The sequence below is a fragment of the Cariama cristata genome, unplaced genomic scaffold (genome assembly GCF_000690535.1).
Source record: "Cariama cristata isolate BGI_N322 unplaced genomic scaffold, ASM69053v1 scaffold35543, whole genome shotgun sequence".
Lineage (NCBI taxonomy): Eukaryota > Metazoa > Chordata > Aves > Cariamiformes > Cariamidae > Cariama > Cariama cristata.
The window spans coordinates 27,200-47,371 of NW_009608563.1; the positions used below are offsets into that span (position 1 = coordinate 27,200).

The window sequence follows — 20,172 nt, forward strand, 5'->3', positions numbered from 1 at the left end:
AACACCATGCTCAAATATATCTGTATCTGGACAGGTAACTTGATTAATATTAAACTCTGCTTTGTTTGGTTGACTATATTTAACAAAATTAATTTCATCCAATGAAAGGAGATGAATTTTTAGCTCGCTAATTTGTTTTTAATGATGATTTTTTAGTGGCCTCTGGGCTAGGTTTATTTGTTCACTTCATGTGTATGCACAATGTCTGTCTGAGGATTTCTTAAACTTGCTGTGGTATTGAGTATCAGTTCTGCAGTAGATCCATTACTTCAGTTTTCATTAATTTCAGTTAAATCTAACTAGGTTTAACAAGGCCAAGTGCTGGGTCCTGCACTTGAGTCACAACAACCCCATGCAGTGCTACAGGCTTGGGGACAAGTGGCTGGAAAGCTGCCCGGTCTAAAGAGACCTGGGGGTGTTGGTCGACAGCCGGGTGAACATGAGCCAGCAGTGTGCCCAGGTGGCCAAGAAGGCCAACAGCATCCTGGCCTATGTCAGAAATAGCATGGCCAGTCTGACCAGGGAAGTGATCATCCCTTTGTACTCAGTGCTGGTGAGGCTGCACCTCGAATCCTGTGTTCAGTTCTGGGCCCCTCACTACAGGAAGGACATTGAGCTGCTGGAGCGTGTCCAGAGAAGAGCAACAAAGCTGTGAAGGGTCTGGAGCACAAGTCTGATGAGGAGCAGCTGAGGGAGCTGGGATTGTTTAGCCTGGAGAAAAGGAAGCTGAGGGGAGACCTTATCCCCCTCTACAACTACCTGAAAGGAGGTTGTAGCAAGGTGGGGATCAGTGTCTTCTCCTCGGACAAGAGGAAATGGCCTCAAATTGTGCCAGGGGAGGTTCAGGTTGGATATTAGGAAGAAGTTCTTCACTGTAAGAGTCATTAAGCATTGGAACGAGCTCCCCAGGGAGGTGGTGGACTCACCATCCCTGGAGGTGTTCAAAAATCGTTTAGATGTGGTGCTTCGAGACGTGGTTTAGTGCGTTTAGTGGGCATGGTGGCATTGAGTAGACGGTTGGACTTGATGATCTTTGAGGTCTCTTCCAACCATAACGATTCTATGACATCTTGCTGATAACTCAAGACAAAGATGTAAGTGATCTTAGACAAGTCACCACTTCACTTGTGTGTTTGGTGCCAAGGGAGATAGACAAGTTTTTTTCCATCACAGTGAATGTTTTCTAATTGCTACTGAGTCAGAAGTACAATTGATAGTTTCACTGATAGTGGAAACAATTGCTTAAAGCAGTTTATATGAAAGCGCTTTGGGGCAGAGACCTTGCTCCATTAGGAGCATAAAGGCATAATGTCTGGTAAATGTTCTGCTACTTTATTATGTAAGCTAATAATATTTTAACATAGAAATAATGTTAGTGTTGTATTCTGATAAATCTAAATTCAGTTCTTCATTTGAAGCCCAGAGTGCTTTCTGTCGAGAACTCCCACATGTGAAGATGTGAAGTCAAATGGGTATTTGTCTTAAAATAGCTAATGGTGTGATGATATTAGATGGATTCATATCTAAGACATTTTTTTGTTTGTTTGTTTCAGGACATCAGGCATGAAGCCAGTGATTTTCCATGTAAAGTGGCCAAACATCCCAGAAACAAAAATAGAAATAGGTACAGAGATGTCAGCCCGTGTAAGTACACTTTCTTTTCCGTTGTTTGTGACAGGCTATTGACCTCTAATGACTTCTTCTAACAACTAAATGTTCTTTGTGAGGACAAGATTTCTGTTACATGGATATGCATCCAAGACAGTTATTTTTGTTAATGTATTTATTTATGAGATAGCTGTACAGGATGCCATTATATCCATAGGATTAATACTACAGCAGAATACAGTAGATTCTGTATTTGTGGGCAGAAATCTGAAGAGAGGAACTTGCTTTACCTTTCAGTTTTTACGCTAGAGGAAGAATGGTGGCTGAAGTAGCATTAGTAAAATTGCAAGTATCCTTTCTACTGCAATATGCGTATTAGAGCATCCTTCTAGTCAGTATAGCATATCTGCCCCTATTGGGAGATCGGGAAGAGTCTTGCATAAAACATGTGACTACTAGAAATAAATCTAAGCTAGTAAGCTAACTGGACAGAGAAGAGGGGCCATTTGCAAAGGTGGTACTACTAGTGTGAGACCTGTGTTTCTGAAATGATGATCGTTACTTATTCTAGTGGGAAGTGCATCTTTGAGCATGTATCGTCTGTACAAGGCACAGCTTGGTTTGGTGTTGCAGCCTGTCTTTCCTTCCATGAGCCCCTGTACGAAGACAGTAACGTTCAGGCTTGCCTGTGCCTGGCATGCTGTACTTTTGGGGTGCAAGAGAGACTGCAACAATGAAAAAGCACAGAGTGCAGGGAAGTACAGGACTGTAGTTAAATGGTCAGCAAATAATACTTCATGTATCGGAGACTAAAGAAAGTTCACAGCTGGTTTGCTAAACTGCCTTTTCTGCACTAAATGACAATGCCTGTTCTGGGACTTCTTTCCCTCTTTAAGGGTGCAGCACTGGTGCCTGTTTTAAATGCAGAGTTTCTATAAGCTCTGTCACTGGGCAAATGTCCGTCTTCTGTTGGAAGATGAGAGTATTATTGTATATCAGAAAACTTTTATACGTAGTGTTCAAAAGTTACTGAAGTCTTTGGGGCAGTTGATTAGGAAAAATATGTTGCACTTAGAACTGCTTAGAAAAGCAAACTAATATTTGGGAGTGTGAGTAACGAATGGTTCCATTTTGCCTTTAGATACCTAAATACTGCTTCTAGTCTGTTTGGCTTTCTTGCAAAATGTAGGACCTCTTGTATGTGGTTTTTTTGTTGGTGGTTTGTTTTTTTTATCCCTAGTGGAGCAAGCTGAGTCTAACAAAAGAGCAAGGAAATTACATTTGCTGTAATTCTTGAATTTTGATAATTCTTTCTGTACATTAAGGTGTGGTTGGGTTGGGAACAGTAGCTAAATGTCTGTAAGAAGAATAAGAAGTCTCTGTTCTGTTTGTCTAATATATGTTCAGGGAAACCTCTTAACAACCTTGAACAAGCTGCTTTTGAATGTTGAAGCTGCAAAAGATAAGCAGTTGTGTAATTAGATTTATTTAAAAACAGTAGCTTGATAACTGTGCAAATAGGTCACCATGATCTGGCTTGCAAATTACTGTTATGATTAGTTCAGATGCAAATACTTCCATTCTAGCAAGACAGAGTGCAACACGTTCACTCCTCTGCTGTAGTGCTGTTCTTGTAGTACCTATATTGTATTTCCAGAGTTACAAGCACCAGCGCTACCTGTGATTAAGCTCTTTTAATTCCTCAGGATGACTCAGCTTTTTTGATCCTAACATCTGATGAGGTTGTGCATGGATTGTGCTGTGTTGCGTATACATTAACCAGTGTTTTCTAATTATGCTGCAGTTGATCACAGTCGAATTAAGCTAAACCAAGGTGACAATGACTATATCAATGCTAGTTTGATAAAAATGGAAGAGGCCCAAAGGAGCTACATCCTTACCCAGGTAATTGCTGGCAGTGGATAATAAAAACCATATGGTGATTGGAGTTGTTTTTCATGGGTTTTCTTTAGCCTTATTATGTTTGTTTTCTTTATTGTAAAGCTAGTTAAGTGTATATAAACATCTGTGTGTGTATATATAAACACATACATAGAACAGTTTTACAGAAGTGCTATGTATTTCTTCCTGGTTCCTGTCAGCACTGACTTTTTGTAGAGTATTTTGGCCACTTTGTATATTTGACTTTAGACCCATCTAGGTTACAAGCTAACATACTTCTAGAAATCTGCTTGTTGGCTTACGACAAGCAATATTTAGATGTCTTTGAAATGGATTGCACTTCTACATGGAAGGTCAGCACAAAAACTTCAGACCACTAGTCTTAAGTTGCCTGATAAATTCTCTGAACAGAGGTGAACCTCACTTAATGGGAGGTCTTCACATTTACAGAACGATATGTATGAACTTCAAGCTGTTCAAAACCTATTGGAAATAACGTACTTTAAATATAACGGGTATTTATGTGTTATGTTGAGTGGGGCAGAAGTTAACTAAAATATATTAAGGAATTTCTTGCACCTGATCTTCTGTTTCAAATAAGCAGTGTGCTCCACCACGTATTTCTTGTTAAATGTCCTTCTGAAAGCGATGTTACTGTAGTATTTACAAGTGATGTACCTCCTAATAACACGACTTTCAAAAGGTCTTAAGCTGGGCAATGCTGATGCTTCTATCTTTAACGTGAGAGAGGAAAGCTATGAACACAGACTTTAGTGACGGGAATTTGGGGGGTGGGAGGGAAGTGGCTGTTTTTCACTGAATCTGTGAGTTCCACACCTTTCTATATAACAAATTTTAAAATACCCAGATACCCAATTGTCTTACTCTGAGAGCTAGCAACTGTGCCAGAATTCGTGTTTGTCCTACATGTTCCATTCCCTGGAGACTCCTGGTCTTTAATTTTTTCTTTTTTTTTTTTTTTTTTTTACCCCTTCCTCCCACACTTTAGATAAAGGTAGACTGGGATTAATATTTTCAAGCGGTAGTTCTTCCTTCCTGTTTCTAGAGAATAAGGATAAATATTCTAAGGCAGAATTGGACAGTACAGTGTTCAATATGAAAACGATTCTGTGCACACAACTCTTATTCCACTTACGGCAGACAAGGTTGATCATAGGGTTGAACTGGTACGTGAAATAGTCAAATGTGCAGCTAACTGGTACTAGTTATCTATTCTGATCCTGAATTTAGTGGATTTGAATGGCTTTGTATAAATCCAGTCATTCTTTGTGAGGACCCTGGCCTGCAGTTCTGTTTGAGCAAAGTGATGGAGAGCAAATACGAGAGACACAACGATGCTGGTCTGTGTTGCCCAAAATTCAGAGCAATGGTTTTGGAGTAGAAAATAGCAAAGGAACATAGCACAAACAGAAAGCTGTAAGGAAATCTACTTTGTGAATAGATAGTAGTCTTTAAAAGCAGTTATTTTGTTCAGTCCCAAAGCAGATCCATGAAGATTCTAGAAAACCATATGATTTGTTACTGATCTGGCATTGTTTCAGTCTTTTGAATGTTTGTCCATTCAGTCCAGTAATTTTCAAGCATTGTGAATAACAATGATGTATTGCAGAATAGTTTAACATAGATGTTAATTCTGCTCTTAGTTAGTCAATGAGGTTTTATTTCCCCATTACTTTTGTATACCTTTCCTAAGAAAATTCTCTCAGCATTTTTCACTCCCAGTTCTCTTCTTGCAAATGAGACTACTTCTCTCTTCCTGTTAGTATGGGAGGAAAAGATTAACCATGCTTTCATGGGTAAATTCGTAGTGGGAAAATGGAACTTAAAGCTGTATCAGTGCATTTTTTTACAGTTTGAAATGAGAAGTTACTTGTCTAAATTTATTGCCTAGTGCAGTAACTTTTACTGGGGAACATTGCACTGACATTAACAGAAAATAATGCTTATTTCTGGGGATTCTGTCTCTGCAGGGACCTTTGCCAAATACTTGTGGTCACTTTTGGGAGATGGTTTGGGAACAGAAAAGCCGTGGTGTTGTCATGTTGAACAGGGTGATGGAAAAGGGATCCGTAAGTACTTACCTGGTTCTAACTATGTGTTCACTGTGTGTTTATGGTTTTTCTTTAAAAAAAAAAAACAAACCAACAAAAACCAACCTAAAGAAGGGGGATTGGAGGGGAGAGGAGATGACCGTAAGTAATTTTATATAAGAAAATATGCCTAGAAATGAATACCTGGTGAACAGATCTTAGTGCAGTCAGAAAATTATTCAGTTTGTAATTGTAGGTCCTAATTTGTTGTGAATTTGGCTGAAATAAGGCATGAACACAATGTGACTTCACACAAATGAATATTTGGTCTCTGCTGCTAACCTAGGTATCTGAATGCAGTTCTTTTCAGTGTACACGGATTGCACCTTTCAAAGGTCATTTACGCCAAGTGTTCATTCACAAGCATTATGAAATGGTTTTGAAGTAGTTAGAGAGGCACTTTGACTCCAGGTTTCCTTTACGAAATAAGAGCTCTGATTATTAAATGTACCACCAAGACACATTGTTTCTCCACCAGTGTCATTGTTCTACAAAATTCGTTAGAGATCTGAGGAGGGTGGAGGTACAATTGAAAGTATTTCCCCTGATATATGTCTTAAGCAATGATGTTCTGGGTGATGTGGAACCAGCTGTTAAGCCAGTGCTTTACTTGCTAGGACGAGTTGGTGGGCTAAGTTCTGTCCAGACCTTTTGGGAAGTTTACATTAGACAAGACAGGCAGAAGATGAAGGGGAACAATAAGGTGAACAAACAATTGGGGTTATTTTAAGTAACTTACCTTCAGATAGATAAAAAGTTTTGGTTCCTCTGGCATGTGGACTAGCTGCTGTCTTGAGAGGAAATGCCTCAGCCTTTCTGATGGTAGAGAAGACAGGAACCATCAGGCATGGTTTTCATCCATGGGTCAGAGTTCTGCCCGTGTGCTAATTCCACAGCTGCCATCCTTAAAGTAGACTAGGCAGCTGTGCAAATTTGAGGCAAAAACAATTTTAAAGACTGATGGAAATGCACAATTTAAAGTTGAATGTTACAGTGTAGTCACTATAAAGATACTTTGGAGGAGGGGTAGTGGGTATGTTGGGTATCCACCAGTGATAACTGGGTGGTACATGCTTTTGCATAATCAGGAAAGAATTCCCAATAATCAGGAAAAGTCTTGTGGAATGAGTTGTATTTTAATAAACTGCAGTCTTGATTTTTTGAGTGTTTTGCTTTTTTTGTAGTGCAAGTAAAATTTAATCCTCAAAAGAGATGCAGTAACCATATTTTTCAATAGTTTCTTCCTTTCCAACCATTCCCGCTTATTCTCTGCACTGCAAATAGTTTTAAACAAAATTAATTACTGTGATCCCTTAGGGCAGGCTGCTTACACTTCTCAGCAAACAGCAGTGGGAGACCTACAGCGGAGCCCAACAAAATATTGCTTGCAGACACATTTGGTGGAGAAATTAGACACAAAGCCAGTTGCTGTCTCTTTAACAATACAAAAAAAAAAAATGCTGAGAATTATAACTGCATTCTACACCCCGATAAACTAGAGGATGTATTTTGAATAAAAACTAGAATTACTCTGAGCGTAACTAGTGTTAGTCTTCCTATGAATAAAATACTGAGGGGTTTTCTTACTTATTAAAATGCTGTCAGAAATCACCTTTTTTCATCATTCTTCCTTTTCAACTTTAGAGCCATGTTATTTGCCCTTTCATAAAAGAGGCATTAGCCGTGTCCAAAGTCCATTCTTACTGCATGTTTAGGTATGGTCAAATGGTGATCGTAATCCCACTTCAGATGAGCAGTGCTTAGTGCTACAGAAGTAGCAGGCCGGTTCTCCCAGTCACAGTATCCTTAGATTTAACGGTCAGAAACTTGGTTGCAGACTTTCCTATTTGTGTTGCTGATGAGTTTTATTAGTTCCAGTTTTTTCCTGCACTCTCTAAAATGTGCTACTTTTCTATTTGTTTAACTCATTTAAGATCCTAGCATGTAGCATTCTTTGCAAAACCAAGCTCTCTAGCAAACTTTACTGGGAAAATTGGAATTAATTCAGAAGTAGGTAATGGGAATGGTTGCTGAGTGCAGGGGTTTTTTGTTTGGTGCTTTACTTTTAAACTGTGCGATGTAAAATCAAAATTATCTCACTGCTATTTTTATTTTTGTGGTGAGTCAATGGTGTAACCCAAAATCTCATCTGATATTACACTTGCAAATTAGCAGTGTTGTAATTCTCTATATGTAGCTTATTCGTGGAATTCGTAATACTTTTTTACAGTATATTCTGCTCTTGTTAACATCTATCTCTTCTTTTGAAATTTAAATATTTGACACGAGGATAATAAATAAAATGCAGAGTAGACTAAAATTCAGATTTTGGCACAGTGTTGTGAGAGGTTTTTATAATTAGACAGTTACTAGATTTTGTTTGTTCTGACACGAGCTAAAATAAATAATGGCCTTGGTGATTTTGATTAGATTCCGTAGCTTCACATTCTTTCAGCTTACATGTAGAAGAAAGAGAGCTCTAACTAAACAAACCTATCCTCAATTCTTAGGTATTTTTGTGAATTCGATCAAGGTCAAAATAATTTGACAAAAGATTCAGTGGAGATGTGGTTCTGCAACATAAAGGAAGACTGATATTCTTCACACTAGAGTTGGTCCTCCTTGTAATCAAAACAGATAAAGAAATTGTCTTCTAAGAAAATGTTGTGTTTAAGGATGTGTGTTTCTTGCCTTTTGCACAAACATAAATGACATATAAATGTCTCCTATTTGTTTTTAGATAAAGTGTGCACAGTACTGGCCACGGAAGGAGGAGAAAGAAATGCTTTTTGAAGATACAAACTTGAAACTAACTTTGATATCTGAAGATATAAAATCATATTACACAGTACGACAGCTAGAATTGGAAAACCTTACAGTAAGTACAGGAACTAATACCAATCAGGTTCCTCAGTCTCTCCGAGGTGAGATTTGCCTCCTCATCAAAAAAGTCTTGAAAAAGATAGTCACAAATTATAGCAGATTTTGTTCTGGAATTGGTGATTCTGCATGAGATTGTACTTCAGCCTCTAGTTTGTGTGTTGTGGAAATTAAACTCTTAAATATTTATGAAACATATCTGGGGAAACTACAGTCGTTTTCATGTCTCAGTCATACACTCAGTGAGAAGGTTAGTTGGTCACTACCTTTCGGAGAACCCTTTATAACATCACGTAGCAGATGTTCTAGTGCTTTTGTGTTATAGCTGAAATAATTGCTCTTCCTGTCACTTAAGCTACCTATTTGCCTGTGTCTTGTTCTAAGGTTTGTTTTTAGGTTTTGGCTTAAATCTGGTTTTGCATTGATGGTCTTCATCAGAAAGCAGGACCTGTTTTAGCCCTGGTTCTGGAACGAGCTGTATGGAGCTCAGTACAAACGTCAGGCCACTAGCTTTAAGAGAAGAAACTTTTTTTTCTTTTTTTTTTCCCTTTTTGCACAATGCCAAAATAGAAGCTATACGAGCTGTTTCCCATCCTTCCTCTCCTCTTCAACACTGCCCTGTATTAGAGCAGTGAGAGCTAATCTAAAGCTCTGTGGGGAGACTGGCTAAGGAAGAACGTCATTAATGTTCACTGAATGCAGATCACGGAAGATAATGTCTGAGGTCCTTGATGGTGCTGAGCTAGGTGTGTACATTGTGACATGCTAGCCTGAGTTCTCTTCTGTCCTGGTACTACTCGCTACTGGAAGACACAGTTATTCCTTTGCTCATCTGTTAGCGTCTTGCATGCTTCATCCTGCCAGGAAACATGAAACAGCAGATACGAATTTGACTAAATTATGACTGAGCAAGAATTTAGTTGATGTAGTTTGTGGTGTGTATTAACTATGACATCTGCCATAGACATGTTTGACGGTTGCAGCTCAGTATTCTAGGAGGGTGTGAGCACCAATGGTTTAGTAGTCTTGGAAGAAAGTTTTCAGGTTGAGAACAAACTTGTAAAGGAACAGCTGTGATAGTGTAAGGGCTTTGTCTGCAGAAAGTGTAAAGGGCTTCTGTAAGTTGAGGTGCTTCATTCTGAGAAATGTTCAAATGATATTCTGTCATTAGAAATTGGAAGGCAGTAGCACCAGCTGTTTTGTGGCAATACAAGTATGAACTGTACAGAAAAAACTAAACTATGTTGTAAGTGTAAATTTACTTACCCAGTTTCCTTTGCTCAAAATGGAGACCTTCACAACAACAGATAATTATTTGTAATTAGTTTCTTAACTGTTCAGGTATAAAAGCTCTAATGTCTAAATATGTAAGTGACTATTTGCTAGGAATTGTATTTGCTGATTAGAACATTGTTGTAGGTAACTGTGCCTTGAATACTTTTGACTCGTGTGTCCAAGCTAAAAGACTTCCTTAATACTGTTTTTACAGACACAGGAAACTAGAGAGATTCTGCACTTTCATTATACTACGTGGCCTGACTTTGGTGTCCCAGAGTCACCTGCTTCATTCCTCAATTTTCTGTTCAAAGTGAGAGAGTCTGGCTCACTTAACCCTGAGCATGGACCCGTTGTGGTGCACTGCAGCGCAGGAATCGGGAGATCGGGAACTTTTTGTTTGGTTGATACATGTCTTCTACTGGTAAGAACTACTTATTCTAGATGATACACTATTTCTGTAGAGTTATTTTGAGGAATGGTTTGTTGTAAGCTTACAAAGAGCTGTGGTATGTTCTGTGAAGTATTGCTGTGTGCTATTTCCCATTATCTTACTCATAGTCTGGTTTGGGAGTCTATTCCAAGGCAGATCTCGTTCTGAACTGGCCATTTTGAGTCTGGGAAGAAAAGTCTCTAGTTCTTAGAGTGATTTGCAAAGATAGGCTTTGCCCTCGTGGTTAAGAAAAAGAAAACCAAACAGTAGATGTCTGCTAAGTAAGAGTGTGAACTAACCTGAAACAACACAAAATAAATCTAGTGTGTTTTCATTTTGAGAGTCAACTTTGCCTATAGGCAGGAAAAAATTGTCCTGACTTTGAGATAAAACTGTAGTTCCCTTGCCTTTATTGTGTCACTGTGTGACAGCAACTAATACAAAGAAGTCAGGCCTTGGTTAAAATGTCCTTTTTTTTTTTCCTAACTATATTTTCAAAACAAAAAAGACAGAAAGGGGAAAATGTACAACATTTTGGAGGCCCAGTGTGTTTTACCCTCTCTGAGACGCAATAAATAGCTGCTGGTACCAGTTTTATTTTATTAGTTTATTAATTCTGTAATATGGAGGGTAGTCTGAAGGCCCTACTACAAAATGAGTCATTGTAGTAAATCTCATCAGAGCATAAAGTATGTTTCAAATTTTTATCTTCAGATGGACAAACGCAAAGATCCTTCTTCTGTGGACGTTAAACAGGTTCTCCTAGAAATGAGGAAGTACAGAATGGGACTCATACAGACAGCAGATCAGCTCCGTTTCTCCTACTTAGCTGTTATTGAAGGGGCAAAATTCATCATGGGAGATGCTTCAGTGCAAGTGAGTACTATTGACTGCACAGCCTAATGTAGTGAGCTGCAACTGTGGTTTAACTTTGGCGGGTGTGTGGGATGGACAGAATAGAAAGGAACTTTAAATTTCATGCTTCCTTCAGCTTCAATAAATTTTTATATTATGGGGTTCTTAAATGCAGTGCTTTACAATCTGTCATGACCTAAACTGTTGTATATAAGAACCTTCAAAAAAGTACGTGTGATATAGCAGGTGGCCTTGTGTACTTTTTGACACTGTAATTGCAGTGTAGTCTGGCTGCATCGGCCTTGATAATACAAATTTTCTAATATGCCAGAAGCTTAAGTATTATGATTAAATCCTACAGGTTTATTTACGGTAAGCAGAACTCTAGTAACGCAGCTTCTATTTTGTGCTATTTAAATTTTCCAGGAGTAAATTAAAATTTCTTGCATTTATAGCTGTTGTCTTCTGTGTACTGGATGTAGCTTAGGTTTGGAGTTCTTGTGTCTCTTTTTTTCTTTTCTTTTTTTCCAATGCAAATGAACAGCCACTCTAAGAATAAATTAAAAAGTAGAGTGTAAAGACCCTGCCATGTTAAACTTAAAAGTTAAATAAAGTTAAAAGTTACATAACAGAAATAGAGAAAAGCTTAATAGAGCCTTTCCTTCCCTGAAGGAGCAGTGGAAAGAGCTCTCCAATGAAGACCTGGACCCACCACCTGAACATACCCCACCACCTCCCAGACCACCAAAACGAACCTCAGAAATGCACAATGGAAGGATGCACGAACACACGGAATTCTTTCCTAAACATCAAGTAGTAGAGGAAGAGATTAGATGTTCGGTCAGCACTGTGGAAGAGATGGTTCCAGATGGCAGAGCTCGTTCATCTGTGCCACTGATCACAGACAGGTAATTCATTTTGTTTCCCACTTTTAACTGTCCAAAGAAGACTGTCCAGTTGGCTTACGGTGTTGAGAGGTTGCTTATAAATGAGTTTGCTTATAAATGGCATTTCGTACAGGAGGACCTGAACAGACCTTGATGGAGCTAGTATAATAGTAATTCCAACTCAAAATCTTTTCAGTAAAGGTCTTATCCTGGTGTTCGTTTAACTTTATGCATAAGCTAAGGCCTCTTACAAGATCCTGCTAGAGTAAAAGAAACAGTGACAGCATAATGAGGTGGTTTAGTCTTGATTTACATGCAGTGTATGTTAAGTTACAGAGGAGCTCTTTCACTACTTGGAGGCGGTATTAGTCATTTAGCCGAACAGTAGGCTGACTAGATTTAGCCACACTTAGAAATTTGAAATTAATTGCAAGCAAAGCTACTTTTGATGAAGGGAGTAGAAGGCGTTCATGAACAGAGAACTTTTCTACCTGTCATTGTAACCTAAAGTGCAAGGACTAATAAATGTGCAGAAATGCTGGGTACACGAGCGGTAGAACCGCAGAGAAGGCAAGGTTCCTGCAGGCGTAACCACTAGATGTCACTCCTGACTTATCAGAGTGGTGTGGAACTGGTTGAAATCCGCATGCCTTGGTGTTGCTGGCATCCTGCGTGTTAACTAGAGTTATTCAGAACAACCAAATGAATGCCACACAGGACAAAAAAATCAAAATTAAAAAAAAAAATAATTAGAAACCCCTACACTCACCAGAGATAATCAAGGGAAAGTTTAATGTTCCCGCACTAGATGGCCTAACAAAACATCTTCAGCTTCCCATAGGAATACTGGAATAAAATACCAAGTTTTAGTATTGTCCACAGAACTAGAGCCTTTTCAACAGATGCAGCTGGCAGGCTTGATGTATTTTATTTAGCTGAACCAGTGAGGTAGTGTGTGACTCTGGGAACTGGAGATCAGTGAGATCTCCAGTTGTGTTTCCAATTGTCTTTCTTCAAAATAAACCTCCTCTTAATTTCACATAGCAGAAAGGCTGAGACCCTGAGCTGAACCTGTTGTCTCCCTCTGAATTCTGCCGGAGGCAAGGAGAGAAAACGGAAGCGTTTCCCTGCTCAACGTGAAACAATGTTTTGATCAGGATTTTTCTTAATTGATTGGGGAGATTCTGGAAGTGAAACACTCAAATCTTTACTAAAAATAAAGGAAATCTGGGAAATGGGAATAGACACAGAGGGACACCTAGCTACAAAAGGAGGACATAATTGCAATGGTAGCACTCCCTCTTTCTTCCCTTGGTAACAATATAGTTCTGTTACCAGAATATTTGTGAGGGATGAGAGATGCCAGCTAATGCTTTCCACACCTAATCGAGAGTAGGGATTTAAAGCTGGTCTCTTGTGTCTTCTGATTAGCTGTATAAATCTGAACTTCTCAGTGAGTAAATGATTTCGTGGAAATACTTTACACAGTTAAGTATAGATGAACATAAGACATGTCCAGCTCTGAAGAGCTCAGAGACTCAGATTAATTTCATTATAGTCCCTTCTCCAAAGTTGGAGTTGAGTCATCCTCTGGAACTGCCCGTCTCCATTGATTGCAGAGGCTGCCTTGGACTAGACATCTACCTTTTACCTTGCTAAAGTTAAATCCTACGTTACGCCATGTTCCAGGCGTGCTAGGAAGGGTCAGGATTTGAAGCCTGAGCTCCCTCATTCCATAGCAGTACTATTGCTGCAGGATCAGGCCTCCGTTGTGATCATCGCCCTTGTCGTCGTGTCTGGGACAGTGAGTCTAGAAGGGGAAAAGTACAGCTTGCTAGGCAGGAGGGGGAAGGGATAGAGAGGAGAGAAGCAGCCTGATGTTAAAGGATGTGGAACAGTGTGAGGCTGGAGGAAATGGGGGGGTAGGAAACGGACATTGTGCTGGCAGAGATAGGGAAGAAGTCGTCTTAAGCCATTTATTTTCCTGCCCAGATATTCCAGTGTCTGGGACGGAAGATCCCTGAGTTCTTCTATACTTAAGCTGTCAGCAGATGTCTACGAAATCCCCTTGCAAAGCATCTGCCCTCTGGTTACCACCCCACTGGTTCTCACAGGACGATGATGCTCTGATTTCAAAATTCAGCTGGAAGAAGTTGTGCAGTAGATGCAGAAGTTCCTGCTCAGTTAAGAAGCCTCTTTGGGTGTCATTATACTGCCAACAGGATGGAGGTCCAGCATCTAGAAACAAAACCATGTTAAAAGAGTATTAAAGGTGGGGACATCTTCAGTTCCATCATTAAAAGCTATTACAATGCATTTAGCCACTCGTTACAGCTCCACAAGCAACCGCAGTTCCATCATTTTCTGACTTTTTGGGCAGGTGCTTGATTTTAGAACTTTAATGTTCTCCCGACCTGGACGTAGGTTTGACTTGCGCTAGTTCACTGCCTGTCTCAGTGCAGGTAGCAGATCTGTGATGAGCAGTGGAAGCAGGTGGTGTTCACAACTAAGTCAGCTTATTCTTTAGAGGGCACAAAATACTACCAAGCCTGGCTTTTGATGACAAGCATAGTTCTAAACCTGTAATTGAACAGCCAGAACTGTAATAATTAGTCATTGGCTTTGGTTTGTCGTCTGCAACGGCTCCTGATAGCAAGAGATTTCCAGCTTTGTCTGTGATGTTCAGGGGGTGAGGCCATGCTCTTGGAGAGTCCCCATGGCTTCTCTCCTAAATGGAGAATCCAGTACTGAATATTTCTTTCTTTGTCCCTAAGCACTAGTCAAGACACTGAAATTCGGAGGAGAACTGTTGGTGAAAACCTGCATCTCCCACCCCACAAAGAAGAGTCAATGAAGTCAGAAAACTCCGAAGAGGACGATGAGAACATGATGACAACTTGGAAGCCATTTCTAGTGAATATATGTATGTTCACTTTCCTCACGGCAGGAGCTTATCTCTGTTACAGGGTGTGTTTTCATTGATGGACGTGCCGGCAAGATCGACCCTGCAGAAAACACCAACGATTTGATCGGTTTGTAATAAGCTTCTCTGAAAGAAAGCGAACTGAGGCGTGTGAGCCTTGTCTCAGTGGAGGTAGATCTTAGGTTGAAAGGCCGGAACTTTGGTTAGGGCTTAAAGAGAGAATCGATGCACTAGGGTTTTATCTAGCCCTGTGGTCCCAAGAACATAATATTCTAATCTCAGGGCCTTAAAAATATTCAGGAGTAAGCAGAGAAAATGCCAAATAGTCTGTTTTCCTTTTTTTTCTTTTTTCTTTTTTTTTAAACTAAATAATAGAATTACAACACATTGTTGTTTTTAGCCTTTTATAAAAAGCCAGTTCTTTTTCTTTTGTTTCAGAAAAACTAGGCACAAGTGAAACTTGCTTGTACTCTCCAAGTGTTGTAACCAAATACATGAGTTATATTGACGAGTTCCCAAAAAAAGAAAAAGAACCCCACATCCCTGAGGAATGTAGTCTTTTTGGAAGGGGAGGGTGTTGGGGGAGCGGTGTTTGTGGTTGGTGTTTTGTTTTGTTTTGTTTTTTTAACTTGCTTCATCATTAAAACTGAGTTGTGGGCAGTGCCTGTGGTATTGATATATTTAATCTTGGCATAACTGTTCTTAAAGAGCTTATTGTTTTACATGTGTTTATAGAAACAGGCTTCTGCATTTGCTCAGGGTATCCCAATGTGTCAAGCTCTTCTTTTTTTTTTTTTTTTTTTTTTTGTTTTAATAAGTGTATCTCCTCATTGACTTTTGTTGCACTCTACTTGCACATACGCCTATTTACATTGCACCATCCTTTGTAAAGCTGTTTTTACTTTTTATATTCTGGGTTAGGAGAGGTTGAGGGGAGGGAGAAAAACAGGAAGGGAAATTCAACCAAAACATGTCCACCAGCATTTTGCAGCTGTACAGTTGGCATTCAGAAGGACCAGTTCTTAAACCTCATCATTTGGAATGTAAAACGCAGTTTCACTCTACATCTGCTCCGTAAGGAATAGCGTGCTTCCTGCAAGGGCCGGAGAGGTAACGTACTCGGGGGTATTGCAGTGAACAGGAAAGCATTTCAGTAAATCCAGAGCAGTTAATGCCGTGGCAGCTTCCTTAAGACATAAAAAGTTCAACAGAAGACATGTTGGTCTGTGAATGTATCAGCTTATGATGCAAGCGTTTGTGTGGTCTGCTTTTTTTAAAGCAAAGATTTAAAATACTGGCTTTAGTTTGGCTTGAAGATAGGCTCTTCAGTACTTGGGGCTGGAGGGGTGTCCGAGGGTGAGCCTGGCACCCCTGCAGACGGGTGCGGTGCCATGGGTGGCTCTGTCCCCTGCCGGGCCCTGTCTACGTTGGTTTGCTGAGCTGGGGGCTGTTCGGCAGGTGCGAATAATGGAAAGTGCTTGTAAATCGGGATTTGGGTGCATTGGTAGAACTGCGGCTGGAAGTCAGCATTGCGCTAAACAGGCTTAGTCAGTGCTGTTCCTCTTGTTAGTACCAAATTATTAAGAGTTTGAACAATAAAGCAAAGATTTCTTTGCCTGTGTCGTGGCACAGAGGATAGGAGTAAACTCACTACTGAGACAGCTGGTTTCCAACAGTGTTACTGATCAGTTCTTTTTATTTTGAAAGTCTTTCTAGATTTATAGCACTTCACCACCACCACTCTCGGTGCACACATCACTATGGAGTATCTTACGGAAGTCTCTCTCCACTCCATATTTATTTTTGCGAAGCTGTCTGTAGGCGTAGCTCTTTTCCTTCCGTGAATGAGTTGGTGAGCGGGTGGGGGGTGGGGGGCGGGAGTTATTTCTATTTTGTGTTTTGTTAAGCTTGCGTCAAGGGCTTTTCAAAAGTACAATAATAAATCCTCAGGTAGTACTGGGAATCAATACTTTACCCACAAGACTGTTGGTCAGACCAGTACTTGAAAGGAGGAATGTTGTAATCAGTCAGTATTTAGTTATATTATTGGAAACGTGAAAAATGAGTATAGAAAAATGGTAATATATAATGGCTCATCTGTGTATTTAAGACACATTATGCGATTGCTTTGTCCCCACTATTCTCTCCATCATCTGGTAGAATATTGTTCTAAGGCAACATTTGTACCCCGTTTGTATTAAAATGCATGTGAAGTCTTCTAGTGTCCTGATTAAATACCATGTGCTTGAAAGGTGAAAAGAACTTCTATTTCTGCTTCCTGATGTGCCCAAATTATATTTGCATGAACTGATCCTTAAGTGGCTGTGGTTCAAAGGGTGTTGCTGAAAGTCTCTCCCTTCAGCGATGGACCGATGTGGTGTTTATCAGATAACGTGTACTCGCCTATACTTGGCATGACTTCCTATTGAATTTCTGCGTACTCAGTGTAACCCGGTTGTTTAGCATGGTTCATTTCAGCCGAGTAAGTGTAGTACAGACATTCCAGAGAGGTTAGTAAGCCATATCCACAGCTCACCTCTGGGCACTTGAGGCAAGCAATAGCCCGACAATTTCAGGCTGTGACTTGCTGTGCTGCCTTCAGAGCTGCACTGGAGGGAGAGGAAAAGGAAAACCTCTTCTGCAAGATCACAGTAGCGTGCTCTGATCTGCAGAAACACCGGCTCCTGAGGTGGTGGCCCGCTTCAAAACACAGCAACGAAAGCCACCTTGGTACTCTTCCTGCGAGAGAGTACTTTAAATTTTAGGCTTGACAGGAAAGCAAAGCATCCTTCCTTTGCATCCAGAATAATTCACTTGCAAACTAACGAGAAAGTTTCTGCAGATGATGATAAAAAAGGGTTTTGAACATGCCCCTTCCTGCCTCTGTAATTTGGCATTTCTTCCATCTGTTCCAAATCCAGAACTTACACTGTCCCAGGATAGACAGTGGAATATCCTGCCAGCCCAGTGAGGTGTGTATAAGGCTTATCATACTGAACTGTAAACATTTTTGTTTTGATGTCCTGTATATGTATGTAGTAGTTTGGGTGTGTATATACAGTAGCATTTCAAAGTGGGTGTATTGGTTAACCCGTTCTTGGAAAATGGACAAACATCCATGTTAAACTTGTTAGAAAGTTAGTGAGCTGCTCTGCTATTATGCCTTAAGCAAATATTTACTCATCAGGTCTTTCTTTTTTACAGATTGCCATAGAATAAACTTTTTTAAAAAAATAAAAAAACCCACAAAACAAAAAAGCTTAATGTTTTGGTATAATACATTTTCAGGTATCTTGTCTTTTGTGTAAGCCGCTGCAAAGACCTCACAGGTCATAGTAAAATTGTACAGTTTTTCAATTTCCCATACAAGTTTTCAGTTCTCATTTTAGTTGTAACAATAAAATTCTTTTTTTAAAGAACGTACATGAGAGTCTTGCTGCTTCTCGTCTTCTCAGGGCCAGAGCCACTGGCTCCTGTTGTGAACACTTGCACAGCGGGGCTAGCATGATATTGGGTGGGGGTGTTTTGTAGAGGAAAGGGGTGTAAACGGTACTGCAAGAACTTACTGGTAGGGCAGAGCTCTGGTAAAAGAGAGTAAGTGAAATGAGCGTTCCCTGTCTCTCCCTAACACATACACCTCCCTCCAGTCTTTCACTTTAAACAGTTAAATTTTAACTTCCTTGGCTCAGGAATCTGTGCAATATAAAAAGTGTAGTAGCACTCAAGCACAAATCGGGTTTTTTGCAAGAGTTTCAGTTGTGCCTTAACATGAAAGCGTGATTGGTGTTTGTGTTACAGCAGCTCTAACCGTGGTGCTTGGAATAAAGTATTTACCTTTTGGTTTCTATTTTTAAGGGAAGCTACAAATGGAGGAGAGGTGCTTGAGAACAGAATTGTCAGTCACTTCATAAAGTGGTATTAAAACAGCTGCGGTGAGTTTTCATGCGCTGCCCCTTGGAAACAGGCAGCCCCTTACTGTTAGGGTTTGAAGCCTCGCTCAGGCAAAAAGTTGCATGCCCTGCCTCTTGCAAGTCCCAGCCCTTTCCCTTTCCCCCTTCTAGCGATGGGGAAGAGGAGGGGAGAGAGGCCTGGGGAAACAGAATTTACCAAAGTAGAACGAGGTCTTTCGCCTTTTAAATAGATCTGTAAATGAAAATCAGTGTTACAGCCCAGAGAAGCGGCCCATTAACTTTTACTTTGCCGTACAACAGGGTGACCTCAACACCGAGGTCCTGCTATTCACACCTCATCAGCAAAGACTTCAACTGTGTCAGCAAGCTGACACTGGGGTTTATTGCTTTACACCTGTCCACAATGCTACAGGCACATCAGTGTGAAGCACTCACAGGAACTTGTCTCAAATGTTTTATTAGAATTTTAGAAAACAGTATGAAATCCAACAAATAAATACTGAATAGAAAAGTAATATACATATGTAAAAAAAAAAATGTACACACAATCCAAACCCTTTCAAGTATTTTACCTGAAGCCAGGCTTCCCTTTATGGCTACCCTCCACTGCGCTAAGTGTCGAGTAAGCAGCCCGACAGTGGGTGCATGGTTATGAGAAGTCTTGACCTATGAATAAATTTTAAAAACCCAAACAACTTCTACAGAGCTGTCCCTCCGTCAGTCAGAGGTGCACATGGCGAATACAATACACACATACCTTCCTGTTGTCAACACTCAGTACGTAGCCCTGTCAGTCCTTGCTTGAACCTGTCCTCAGTTGCGATGATAATGAAGAAATTGGCTTTTGAAGTAACAAGCTTTCCTTCTGCAACTATATTGTACAAGAAAAGGAACCCACCAAGCAATGCCGCCAGGTTTTGTCTGTACGGCAGTTGATGTCAATGATCTGTTGTCTGCTGGTTTCTGGATGGACTGTGGGAAAGCGATCGCTTCTCTCCTCTTTGAGGAACACCAAAGTAATAAAATACTTTATGGGAAGTATTTGTCTCGTATTTAACTTACAGTTTGAGCAGGGGCAGATAATTCTGGCGAGAGGGGGATTTTAACTCAAGTGACAACCTGGTTCCATATTCAGAGAAATCCTGGTTTTTATTCCTCCAGCACTTGATATTTCATCATGTGCTGAGAGACAGTGAGAAAGTGTACTCCAGTCTGCTTAGAGCGCGACCTCTCCCCCGCTTTGGAAATAAACCTGTACTCCGACAGTATGCAGCACCTATGTAGCAGGGCATAAGTAAACCAGACACTGATTGATAACAAAACAAAATCCTCAGGTACCCAGATGTGGCTGTGAGGACAATATGATTCAGCTCCTCATATTCCACTA

At 40.1% G+C, this 20,172-nt stretch overlaps 1 protein-coding gene across 1 annotated transcript; it reads left to right on the forward strand.

Annotated features, from left to right (window-relative positions):
- Positions 1-1,550: 1,550 nt before the first annotated feature.
- On the forward strand, positions 1,551-15,445 carry PTPN1 (protein tyrosine phosphatase, non-receptor type 1). The gene is made up of 8 exons (XM_009697177.1): positions 1,551-1,644; positions 3,413-3,513; positions 5,502-5,600; positions 8,362-8,499; positions 9,991-10,200; positions 10,924-11,085; positions 11,737-11,972; positions 14,726-15,445. Exons 2-8 carry the CDS (start codon positions 3,478-3,480, stop codon positions 14,931-14,933), a joined length of 1,089 nt encoding a protein of 362 aa, XP_009695479.1. The 5' UTR covers positions 1,551-1,644; positions 3,413-3,477; the 3' UTR covers positions 14,934-15,445.
- The last annotated feature ends 4,727 nt before the right edge of the window (positions 15,446-20,172 follow it).